General features: G+C 33.0%; 1 protein-coding gene across 14 annotated transcripts in view; it reads left to right on the forward strand.

Moving 5' to 3' along the window:
* Window positions 1-1399: 1399 nt before the first annotated feature.
* Window positions 1400-12861, forward strand: part of LOC128551184 (transcription factor 12-like) — a 113965-nt gene continuing 102503 nt past the window's right edge. For 11 of the 14 annotated variants that reach the window (XM_053531757.1, XM_053531760.1, XM_053531751.1 and 8 more), the window contains exons 1-4: window positions 1400-1587; window positions 7637-7690; window positions 8485-8572; window positions 9837-9857. In XM_053531757.1, the coding sequence (XP_053387732.1) occupies window positions 1568-1587; window positions 7637-7690; window positions 8485-8572; window positions 9837-9857 (183 nt within the window). In that variant the 5' untranslated portion in view covers window positions 1400-1567. The remainder of the gene's footprint in view (window positions 1588-7636; window positions 7691-8484; window positions 8573-9836; window positions 9858-12861) is intronic. The other 3 variants (XM_053531750.1, XM_053531755.1, XM_053531758.1) reach the window with 3 other exon arrangements.

Below are 12861 nucleotides of genomic sequence, written 5' to 3' on the forward strand. Positions count from 1 at the left end.
CCAGATTTATATAGTAAACACGTTCAAAAGGCGCTTTACATAGCGCAAATGCAGGCACATTCATCCTGACCAGATGGATAGAGTGAGATTTTTAGATACAGGCCGGTCCGGCTTACTTAGCCTAGCTTTGCTAAAAGACAGTCTGGTTCTTTAATGTACCCGGTGTATAGCACCGATACACGCTGGGAAGAACCAGTACTGGCTTCTTAGTTAGGTGGGAGACGCTCGAGAGCATCTCAGAAATTTCCAGTGTCTGGACCGGGATTCGGACCCCGGATCTCTGGATTGGCAGTCAAGCGTGTTACAACTAGACAAAATGACATTTGACCCCTAATTGAGACCTTGACCTTTGAAATAGGGACCTGGGTTTTGCACATGACACTCGTCTCATTGAGTTAAATAGTCATGCCAAATATAAACAAGATTCCTCAATGCATATCAAAGTTATCTGACATGACCTTTGACCTCCACCTGTGACCTTGACATTTGAGGTAGGAACCTGGGGTTTGCACATTACACTTCTACTCACTGAGGTTAACATTCGTGCCAAATATAAACAAGATTGTGCCATGCATCTCAAAGTTATGGTCCGGACAAACAAATCCGGACGGACGCACGCACGCACATATATACCGAATAGCCATTTGGAGAGCTATGTTTTCGCTCGACAAAAACTAAGACAGTAATTCTGTAATTAAAAAAGCAACATGTTTTTCATGTCTCCGATGTCGTTTTTAACGAGTTCAGATTTTATTTTCGATAGATTAAAGTGGTCAGGTGCAGAGAAGACACGTCGGTTTCCTGTTGACTGACGGACGAATAAGAAACTAGATTAAAATGTAGTGTAGGCCGTTCGGATTGCAAATATTAGTTTTAAATATTGCCTATTAATAAATATTTACTTTATTTTTCGTATTCCCTGTATTTTATTAGTAGATTATAATATGGTTTAAATGCCCAAAAATTCATGAAGTTAAGGATGCTTAAATAAACAAATAAATAAATAAATAAGAAATTGTAATGTAATAATGACTGCATAATTATTTCTAAGGAATATGCAAATCGCTGCAGCTGAAAAACACAAATTTTCCTCAGCCTTTGAATGAAACAAGATTTTTCCCCCTTTAGTTGTTTTTGTTCGCTCATCCCATTCCCTGCCAGAGCCTCATGTGTACGAAACTGCTGAAGTCGAAAAAAAGTAGTCCATTATTAAATCCATCATCTACCGTGTTGTTAATGCGCAAAATGATAAATATAACTTCGCAAAGATTAAATTTTCTATAAAAGTATACTCAAAAGAGTTTTTATTAGGTTTAAATGTTAATTCTTAATCAATTAATACAAGCAGGTGCCCCGGTATACGCGCGCATTAATATCAATTAAGGTCAACATTGTGTAAAGTTCTGCACAAAGGAAAGTAGGATATGTATCGTGTGTGTAATTGAATGTATACGAATCTTGACTATGGCTTCTGAAGTTTGAATATATGTTCGTGTTGGCGATCCGATCGGCGATTTAAGGATTAATTAATTCAAGTTAATCAGCTCTCTGTTGGATAGGCCTCGGAATGGATACACGTTTTCCTGGGTAAGTATGTTTGTCCCAAAATCAGACTGCCAAATTCAGCAACAGTTTACGCCATGTCGGTGCCTCGGATTTAACTCGAGAAATGATCGAGGATTCCCCACGGATTGCGGGTGCTACATCAATTGATCGGTTGGATTGACAGCGAATATTGCAAGATTAATGTATGACTATTTTAAATGTAATGTCATTTTACGGATGCCATGCATGTATGTCGCTTAAAAAAGGGAAAATCTCGCATATGGGTCAGTTAAAATTCGGTGTTTGGGCGCCGCTATGTCTGGCCCGACAATCTTTTTCTCTCGTCACGTGACTTGAAATTTACACCTTGAAGTGTCGTGGCTACGATAAGAAACTTGTGTATTGAGAATGTAGCAGTATATTGACTCTTGTTAAAGTTTTAAAGCTGTATGTTCAAGTTTGACCCAGAAAAGTTTTTTTTAAAAAGCAGATCAGGACTGTTGACATTAACAAATTTTGTATGCCAAGTGTCAAAACAATGTACAGTATGCCAGAAATTGCATTTGCAGCACAAATGTGATTCAAATATATATGTTTAGATCTAGATTATTGTGAAAAACAAGGTATCAGCTAAGATCTGTAGTTCTAAATAAAATCATGCATGCCATATTTTCAGATGGTCACAAGGGAGATTTAAATTGGGGGCTTTAATTCGCCCATTCTTTTTAATACGCGCTATAAATAGCAGTTTTGAACGCATTATTTTGCCTAAATCATTAAGTTACAACTAATTCTTCATAAAAATAAAGACACCATAAGATATTTATAACAGAATTTATTTAACAATTTTAAAAATTCAAAACTATTATAGATCTAAATCAATTATTATTCAGTTAATTTTAAATGAAATACAGTCAAATTCATTCTATATTGCATGGGTAGTCTCTTTCCTAAATTGACAGTTGCTTCAACATCTATTATAAATGTATGATTTAAAATTAAAATATTTAGATATCTTCATAATTATCTGTCTTAATGCCAGTATAAAGATATTATTTGATGAAATATGGCTTTTCCCCCGCTAATATTTGATATTATCCTGACCTTTTTGAAGGTGACTATTTTGAGTAATTTCAGGGTATTCCGAATCTTTGTTGATGTAACGTTATTCACTCTTAGTCTTACATGTAGATGTCCTGCGAACACCAGTGTAGTAAAAAAGGGCTTAGGAAGGATGTTTTGTTCGTTCATATCTCATAAAATTAAGTTGAAGTTAAAAATATGTTACCCTATAGAATGATAAAACTTTTTCTTTGTATTAAATTTCAACATTGAAACAAAGCATTATTTAGTGTAACACACTGTACTGTGGCTTTCAAATGGTCCAAACTAACTATACTGACATCATTATGACATTTCGAGACAGTTTTTGTAACAAATCTTTTTTTCATACACTTTTCAGTGTGAGATGTGTAACATTTGGTCGTAACATTAAAAGTGACCCACATTTTAGACTGATTCAGAATAGCAGAGTACATTTTATTGTACAATTTTTTCAGCGTGATTTCATGGTAAAAAGTCAACAATCTTTTCCAAGTAATTATATTGCAGACTCCAAAAATGTGTGTGTGTGTGTGTGTGTGTGTGTGTGTTTTTTTAAATAAAACTATTTCAGAGATTGCTTTATTGGGTTTTATTTCTTATAAATTACAGTTGCTTGCAAATGAATTTTGTTAAAAAGTTGACATAAATTTGGAGATGTGCCTTTAAAGCAAACCCTTTTCACCTTTAACCAATTGAGTGGCATCCATAATGTTACACAATGGCAGTTCAAACTGCGGTAGCACCCCCATACCCTGGTACTTCAAGGTACATTTTTAGCCACCTAACCACAAATTTGACAAGATTCTTTTATTAAAGCTATACATAATTACATAAACTATTAAAGGTAACTATGTTTGTTTAAGTATTTACATTCACACCTTTTTCATGAGAAATGTGCTTAAAATTGTGAGTTTTAACAAATCACAAACTTGATGTCAAAAATATCATGTATGCAAAGCAATGATTACAGAGGCACTCGAACTTGACTGTTAATGACGTTTCGACATTTTATCTAGTTCCCATGCAGTTGATCCAGTTTAATGGGAATAAAAGTATCTCTTAAAATTACACACACAATTATCCAAGTGTTAAATTAACTAAAAACAAATGTTAAATTAACTAAAATATTCCATTATATATATTGCAGAAATATTCTCACATTGACCAGTATCATGAGTATAAACTGGTAGGCACAAAATGTTCTGACAAAATGGCTGGCTGTGAAAATGAACATGTTGTATAGTTTATATATAAATAGTTCCGTATGACTTATGAATGAAAACAACATATGTTGTGGAACCTCTAAAATCTGGTGCCATGCTATATCGTGTGTATTTAGCCATGTGTCGTGGAATTCAGTACTTCCCAATCTGCTGGTTTATGTATTGTTTATCAGGCAGACCATGTGTTAAGCAAACCTGTATCGGAACTTTAACAAGCTGTGCCCCAAAGTCTAGGAACCATGTGCTTTCATTATGTACTCACCTTATTATATTTATATCAACAATCAGAAGTATATAGGCAGTTCAAGAACTAAATGACTGAAAAATATATATACCGGTAGTTTGCCAAACTGTTACCATGGTTTTAAAATCCATTTGAAGACATAATGTCCATATTTTATGAGTGAACACATAAATATGTATTTATTGTGGCTGCCAGCAAGATCTTTAAGGTTTAGCAGTATATCACAAAACAACAGATTTTTTTTAGTAAATGAACAGCATCTTGACAAACAACTTATCTGTCCAATACATATTTTACTGTTCTGTCCCACAGAGTTGGATACTTAAAATATTCTTAATGAGTTGTCCCTCTTAAATAAGAATGTCATTTGTATAGAAATCAATGTAAACAATTGTCAAAAAGGATGTTTTACCTAGTTATGTAAAGTTTAAACACTTGCACGATGTTGCAAATGCATCAAAACGAAGACATGTAACAGCCTTTAAAAAATGGTGAGCTTTTAAAGCCGCTGAACTGCCCAGAAGCGTGGCCCCTTCATGCAGCCCCTTTCTGGAATTCAATACATATATAAGTAAATTGACAATGGTTTTGTAGAATAATATAAATGTTTTATACAGTGTTAAATTTTCATGTAAAACAATGCTTTCTTTCTATGATTTGATGACGTTCGAACTTTTTTCTCCAAAACATGGACCTATACCTTAAACATTTGAAGTAGGGAAGCCTGTGTATGAATGAATTGTTTTACTAACACAATCAAAAAATCTATAGCTACATTTTTGTATCTGAAGCTAGTGAAAGTTTCATAAAAAATCTGAAAGCAAATGGTGGTCATTTTAATTTTTATTCAAAGCTCATTTATGTTTTTGTTGAACTGTGAACAAACGAAAGACAGTCCATCTTGTTCCAGACCTTCAAAGTAAACTTGTCTAGTTGGGGATTCAGGTTACCAGGGGCATGAACATGTTGTTATATTAATACACTCAAGAAAGTCAAGGAAGCAGCTTCCACTTATGGAAAATATTCCATTCTCACAACTTGATATACATTAACTTTATCATTTTTCATAAATCGATCCGCACTGGGTAATATACTGGTTTCATTTGGGATACCCAAAGCATGACCTTTGTCACATATGTCAGGACACTGCATTTAATTTTTATTTTCATCATTGTGAAAATTGTGATTTTATCTTTCGCAAACCCATGGATTTTGAATGTACTTATGATGAAAAAAGGAAAGTGGAAAGAGATGAGTCAGTAGATATATGGTAAATTCAGAGGATTGTAAGTGTTGACTCAATTTCCTAGCTTTTAGAGAAACATCTCTACTGTACACATCAATGGTTTTGCTATTAATTTATGTACTGGTTCACCTTCAAGGTTCAATAAGTCATTTTATATACCAACAAAAATATATTGAAAGGTTAATGTCATATCATATGACAGTGAAACAGGATTGCCAAGTACTGCCAAACTGAACATTAGCCCGCTATACTGACCACGTACCCAGTAATGACTAGGTCCAGTGTACTGACCAGTTCCCCCATTACTTTTGTAATTTATCATATTATAAGAAGCTTTCAAAACAAACCCATTCAAAATTAATAATATGAAAAACAAGCTGGTCAATAGGTATATTATTGAATTTACTAAACAGTATTTCTTTAGAAAATTCTAGAAGCAGTTTTAGTAAATTTTTACAGGTATTTTTTTTTTTATCATATTGGTATACTATATATAGATACAAGCTACAGACATCTGTTTAAGTTAATTGTTTTTTTTAAAAGTTCTTCTTAAGAATTATGATTAGGTTTGAACTTACAAAAATATAACAATTGCAAAACCAGTTTGTACATAAAGAAACGGCCAAAGATGTTTTTACAATCAAATGCAAAATTGATTATAATTATGTCGCCAACAATATGCATAAAAAGCAGATTTAACTCAATTTTATACAAATCACTGGTTCATTCGGTCTATACTCTACTAGCCTTAAATGGTATCATTCATCAAGTGCAACAACCCTATCCGAACACCTGTCGCACAGGTCAAAGGTCAATGCATTTCGATTGTCATACATGAAAACGTTGACTCTGACGGAGTATGAAATACCTGTGTCGCGTGTCTGAAGTGTGTCCATGTTAATGACTGAAATTTTTATGTCCTTTTCTGAAAGTATGACAGCTAAATGACATGAATTTATAGATAAACTTACTGTAAAATTTGGAAAACGATTTAAACAAATTATGATGAAAATGGATTTTTGGCTTGCAGATATATTTTAAACATTACTAATGTTCTTAAGTTGAAATGATAATAATTTGCATACATACATAGAAAAATGAAAATGACGTGAATTATCGTAAGTGTTTAGATGATTGTCAGAATTATAATACTTTCTGACAGAGTGGTGGCCCTTTGATTTAGTTTCTGACTTGCATAATTATATAACATGAATGACCCAGTGTTCTGTTTCATTGTTTCAACTGGGTTCTGTTAGAGATACCCTTCAGCCATGCAGATTTTAACCAAACTATTTATAATAAATAAATATAAAACAAATAAATTTATCTCTTAAATGTGCTTTTTCATTATTAATGTGGATAATTTTATGTGAATGTGCATGCATGGGAAATACATTTGTTTGCATGGCAGCATGTTTTAGTTATCTTTTAATTACTTTGTGGGTGAAACACGGCTTTTCATGAGGGAAATTTCTCATAAAGCGCCATAGACTTTCTGTTTACAGTGTGCATGTAGTATTCCTAATTTTAACATGTCAAAAATATTGCAGGAAGGCAATCTTAACTTCTTATAGTCAAAAAAACAGATTATCTATGCAACTGAGTATTTAGAAGAAAATATATTGTCAAATCAAGAAAATACTAAGCTTTTTAAAAGGTTTCATATGAAAGGGAAGTAATTACTAAAAAATTGATTAAAGTAAGTAAAACATACATTTCTTATAGGGATCTAAGTTCATGTAATTTGTACATGAACTCTTTTTTTTTGTTGTTGTTGTTAAAGATCGCTGACAGAGTATACAGAAAGTGAAAATACCTTATAATGAAATGTTCAAGAAATGAGACCGCGACCACATTTTAAATTTGGGGAAGATACAAGATTGGTGAAAATTGCAGAAAATTGCACCATATATAAGTTGAGAAAATGGGGAAAATGGCAACAAATTTAAAGTGCTTTTTTTTTTTATAAGAGTGTTATGTTTCAGAAGAAAATGTTTTTTCTATTGTAAAATATGTAGAGTATCCGATGAAATATATGAAAAAATACCTATATATTTTTAATTTTAGGAGACTTTTCTTCTGATTCAGTTTATTAAGGAAACAGAATATTGTACTAGAAAATAAGTATTTTGATTGGTCAGCAGGTGCTTTTTGGCCGTATTAAAATTCATTGCCAGTTTTAAACACATAAATAAAATTCTTTGAATGTTACGTAGATGTGTTGACTTCAGGATTTATTTTCTATTCTTCGTAAATAATTTTTCCCTTTTTCAGCCCACGAGGGCCATACTCTAGCTACCATGAGAGGGTTGTATATACAAATAACAGGTAATTAATCATCTTTCTATAGATGTGATTTAAAAAATAAACAGGAAGAGACTTCAAAGACTATCTGTCATAACTTGGAAATACAATTATTCAACTGTGAGGCACAGTGCCGTGGACTACTGTTTTGTTTTGCGGCTGGTGATAGGGTTTCAGCGTCACTGCATGATGTTCAGAAGCTGGCGAAGTTGGGACATAAGTTGTGGCACTTCTAGATAGTTATGTAGTAGATTTTAGTTTGATTTTTTTGCATGATTTTAAGTTTGCTGGTTTTGTTTAAATTGCATGTTACCAAGATTCACCGTTGTATGGTATGCGTATGTGTAGGAGTTAGCAAATCTTTTTTTTCAGTCAGTGTATAACAATTTTTTGTGCATGATCATACAGTTCGAACTGTACTACTAGTACTGGAGCCAAAATGTAACAGTATAAAACATGTACATACATGTGTAATGGGAAACAACATAGATCCACTATGGTTTTAGCAGACATTTTCTACATGTACGCATACACATACAAGAATTGTAGAAACAACCTCTGTACTGACATGTCTGGGGATCAGTCCACGATTTCCCGGAAGTCTTCCGCATCGACTGATATATTGATACAGTATACAGTCTTGCGACAAGGGAGGCAACTGATTTTTCCTACTGTAGAACCTAGTCTTCTTTTTGTTGCGGAGTAAATGGGAATTACTCTGCACCATCTTCCAAGTTCTATTTTCATTTGTCCACATGAGCAGCCAGGAAATGGCAACATTTGGCCTTGTGTATTAAAATTTTTTTCTATGATTTCAGTGCTGGTAGTGGGCCGTATCAGAGATTTGGTGAAAGAATGCACATACAGCCAGATAAAGAACTAAATGATCTGCTTGACTTTAGTGCGGTGAGTATTTTATACCATATATAATATTACATACATGTACCTTATATAGAAATTAGGTGACTGGCTGGTTTATATTAGTTTATCAACCAAACTTGTTATGTTATGGCAGGGATTATTTATAGATTGTTCAAGATTTTAACCTTTACCTGCTAAATTTTTCTAAAATGGACTGATCTTTCATTCAGTTTGGGCAGTTCCACTTACTTTTTCAAGGGGTGGTTGACTGAATAGCGAACAGTGCAGACCATGATCAGCCTGCATGGATGTGCAGGCTGATCTTGGTCTGCAGTGGTCGGAAAGGTAAAATCACTTGCCGCCAACAGGCTAAAGGTTTAATACAAAAAAGTGCCTACTACATGTAGATATATATATAACTTCCTATAATGGTCAAAGTAAAATAGAAGTTCAGCTTGAAGCCGAAATTTCCCTGCCATTTACTACAATAGTTTAGTTTTTGTTTAAAGCGTACTTTTCTTGCCAGTTTTATTCTGCTCTCTGCCAGTATCGGATCAGTTTTAAAAAAAGAATTCGAGAACAGTTTGAATTTGACCAATTTATACATGTATAGAAATAATAGAAGAGAATATTGTACATGAAAATATAGAATTAACTTTTTTTTGAAGAGTTTTTTTTTTTTTTAATAAATGTTGTGCTTTCAATTTGCATAAAGTAGAGTTGTTGAAATACTGCAGTGAAGCATACTGCCCTAGCTATGTTGAGGGTTAAATCTGAATGACTTAAATTGATAGGTTTAATGAATTGTTCAAAACTGGTATTATTATATATGACGATTTATATTATTGAATAGCTGACATAAGATTTTGTCCCACTTTGCATATCATATTGTCTCAATTTGTACTTACTGTTTCACACTTTCTTCAGTTTTGTGTTAGTATTTGGGTACGGGACATTAAAAGCAGTATGTCGTTCAATATTTTAGTTAGTATAGAACTTTGAAAAGCAAACTGCGATTGAAAATTTAAATTTAAAAAAATAATAATTATATTGTTAGATGCTTTTACATAAATTACAAAAGTCTTCAAGCAGATTTGAAAGAAAGATTGCTGTATATCATTTTATGAAGAAAAAATATACATATAAAATGATACAACACTGCAGTATTTTTTTCATGCAGTAATGCTTCGTTTTTATTTTTTTCTGTTGCTATGTTAACCACAACTTTTAGTTGCTATGACAACCATACCTATGTTTTGTTGTGTTTTTCTCTTTTTATATCCCTGTCCTGCATGCTGATGGCTTACAGTTCAACGATCCATATCATAAGGTTAGTATGTGCATGTAAAAAAATCATACCCCACCCCCACTTAGTACCAAATACCATACCCCACCCATTTAGAAAGAATAATTATTCCCCACCCACTTAACACATTAGAGTCATAAGTAGGGATCAAAGCTTTATGATGGTGTACATGATGCACGTAATATATTTTTGCTGCAGAAATCATTTTCGCAAATTGTTTATTAATAGATAAGTAGCAGTGTGCATTATTTTACCATAGCTACTTTACTTAAAATACCTGCTTTTTGGCCTTTCATCCTTAGATATTTGGAAACCTAAGAATTAATTGGAAATAGGAAAACACTGGTGTCTGAAATTATTATTCATGAAAGGTTGGAAATATAAATGATAGAAATTCAGTCAACAGATTAAATATTTCGTTTATTGAATCCTGATTGATAATGATTTATTTAAACAGTAAAAGTTGATGGCCTTGTTGTACTGAACAGAATATCAGATACTTACATATCACTTTAATTCTTGATTTTCATTCCAAGTTTTTCTTGTTTTTATAAACATTAGCGATCATTTATGAATGTTTTTGTATCAACAGTGGCATAATCAAAAATATTTTAAGGGCGATTTTGAAAAGGTAATATATAATGCACAAAATGTTGCATAGCCTGTTAACATTTAGTGTCACAGTTTTCAACAGTTTTCAGTGTCACAGTTTTCAATGTCACAGTTTTCAGTGTCACAGTTTTCAATGTCACAGTTTTCACTGAAATGTTTCTTTATATGAAAACTGTTAAGTATGAAGATAACTGTGGGGCAATAATGTATTCTGTACATGTACATTGGCAGCTGTTGTCCTGGTCACGTGATTAAATTGTAAATAAATGTCAAATTTTACACATGGTAGAATTAATCCTTTATTTTATGTCTGACAGAGTCGTGCTTTTTTCTTTCCATTTATAATGGTGGTGATATATGGATGGCAGTTTAAAAGTAAAACATTGATTTCTCACAGTCCTGGATGGAGTTGATCAATAAAATGGTACAGGACTGTTGTAAATATGTGTCAGAACCATGTGAGAAATAAAGTCAAGACAGATCAATTTTTTATTGTCTGTTATGATAGCTATCAGATAAAGAATCTGGTGAAAAGTTAAGTCTAAGGATCTTTACATAAAATTAGAATGTATTGTCAGTCATCCAAAATTTCAGTTCTTCTTTGTTTAAGTAGTTGACCGGTAATGACATGCCGCAATTTCTGTATTCCTGTTTGGCAATTCCACATTCTTAGGACATAAAGTTTCTGGACATGCACATAATTTTCCTAAAAATATCGCATCCAGAGAATTCGTAATTTACCTATTGTCATTACGGGGTCCATTCCCTAATAAGGGCACTTCCTTGCAGATTTTGGCTAAACTAATTGAAGCTAAATTGAAGTTAAATCTTAAAAATGCCAACTCAAGAAAAAAAAAGATGCCCGCTTCGTGAGTTTTTGTTCCTAAACTATTAAAAAATGCCAAATCAAGAGAAAAAAGATGCCTACATTGGGAATCCAACCTGCGCCGCCATGGCAATGAAAATCATTCTCGCTGTCTCTACCAGTACCACCATGGAGGAATATGTGTTTAACGACTGTACAATATAGATATTTACATTGTATAAGTAAGGTAGTGTACCTCGAGTAAAGCATTACAAACCCTTTTAATTTAGTAAAAACAAATAACTCTTATATTATGTGTTTCCGTAACATGTTATAGTCTGTCAATAATTAAGTTTTAAAGCTTTCTTAAGAAATCTAGCATTCATTTTATGCATGATACCCGAACATTTTCTCTTTTTCTGTTGTTGTAGGATCTGGAGACCAGTGTCTTTCAGTCTATAATATTTTCAGTCAGTGATAGAATTATTCCCCACCAATTGTTTGTTTCTTAGGTTTTATAGACTTTTGTTAGTCAATTCTCATAGATTTCTCTGAGCAAAATAATGTGCAGTCATATCCTCACATATATTTATGTTTGTCAGAACCTCTCATAGATTTTAGCTGAAATTTGCTCTGCAGCCTCAGTCGCTTCTGTAATTTCTGTTTGATAGTATTTGCAGTAAGTCCTCAAAGTTTTTTATGTGATTCTCATAGAAATTTAAATGAGTCCTCATTCTCATAGAATTTTAAGTAAGTCCTGATAGATTTTTGTGTTTCAGTATTGTAGGTGTTTGCATAATAGAATGTGCATTCAATCCTTGTAGATTTCCATCATATTCATTGTTTATATTTCCTTGTTTAAAAAACCCAGAAGTTTATAAGCAGGATTGGTACTGATATGAGGCTCTGGGTAAAAAGGTGATTTTATGAATTTATTAGAGTGGATTTAGAAGTTTTGGTTGGATAGCCTGGTGGTTACATCTGCTTGTGGTTAAAGTTTATAGGCTGGTTTCTCTGTAAACTTCTTCCAACTTGAATGATTACTTAATGTTTATATTCACCTTTGCTCAATATTGATATCAGTCATTGGAAATTTCAATGTAAATAAAGCCATATGCTGCCGCATAACATTGCCAGGGGCAGATTGGTTCTGATTTACCTTCTGTGGTGGCTGCTCAGTCTGGTTGATCATCCATCATTGTAGTAAAGGCTGGATGATCTTCAGTTCTTCTGAGGACCTAGAACACCAGTCTGTCCTGTCTACTCACTCTGGTAGATCATTGTGGTTGAGACTCGAATATCAGTCCAACATGTAGGAATTGTAATTAAGGCTTGAGTCTGTCCTGCCTGGATGTTATTGGTTTGAATTTCTTTGGAAACAAATTTTAGTCAGCAGTTGTATATAGGGTCAAAATATTGTATTATAACACTTAATTGCTGTTAACATTTTAGAGGTCTCGCCAGGGAAACAGTCTTAATGAAATTTGGTAAGATAAAGAATGTTTTCTTTAAAAATCTCGAATTCAATATTTGGTCATCATGGGGAAAAACAAGGTTATAGAAAAAACCTTTGTAACACTTTTAGAAGCGATATTTTTACCTGATGTTCAT

Source organism: Mercenaria mercenaria, chromosome 19, assembly GCF_021730395.1.
Source record: "Mercenaria mercenaria strain notata chromosome 19, MADL_Memer_1, whole genome shotgun sequence".
NCBI classification, from domain to species: domain Eukaryota; kingdom Metazoa; phylum Mollusca; class Bivalvia; order Venerida; family Veneridae; genus Mercenaria; species Mercenaria mercenaria.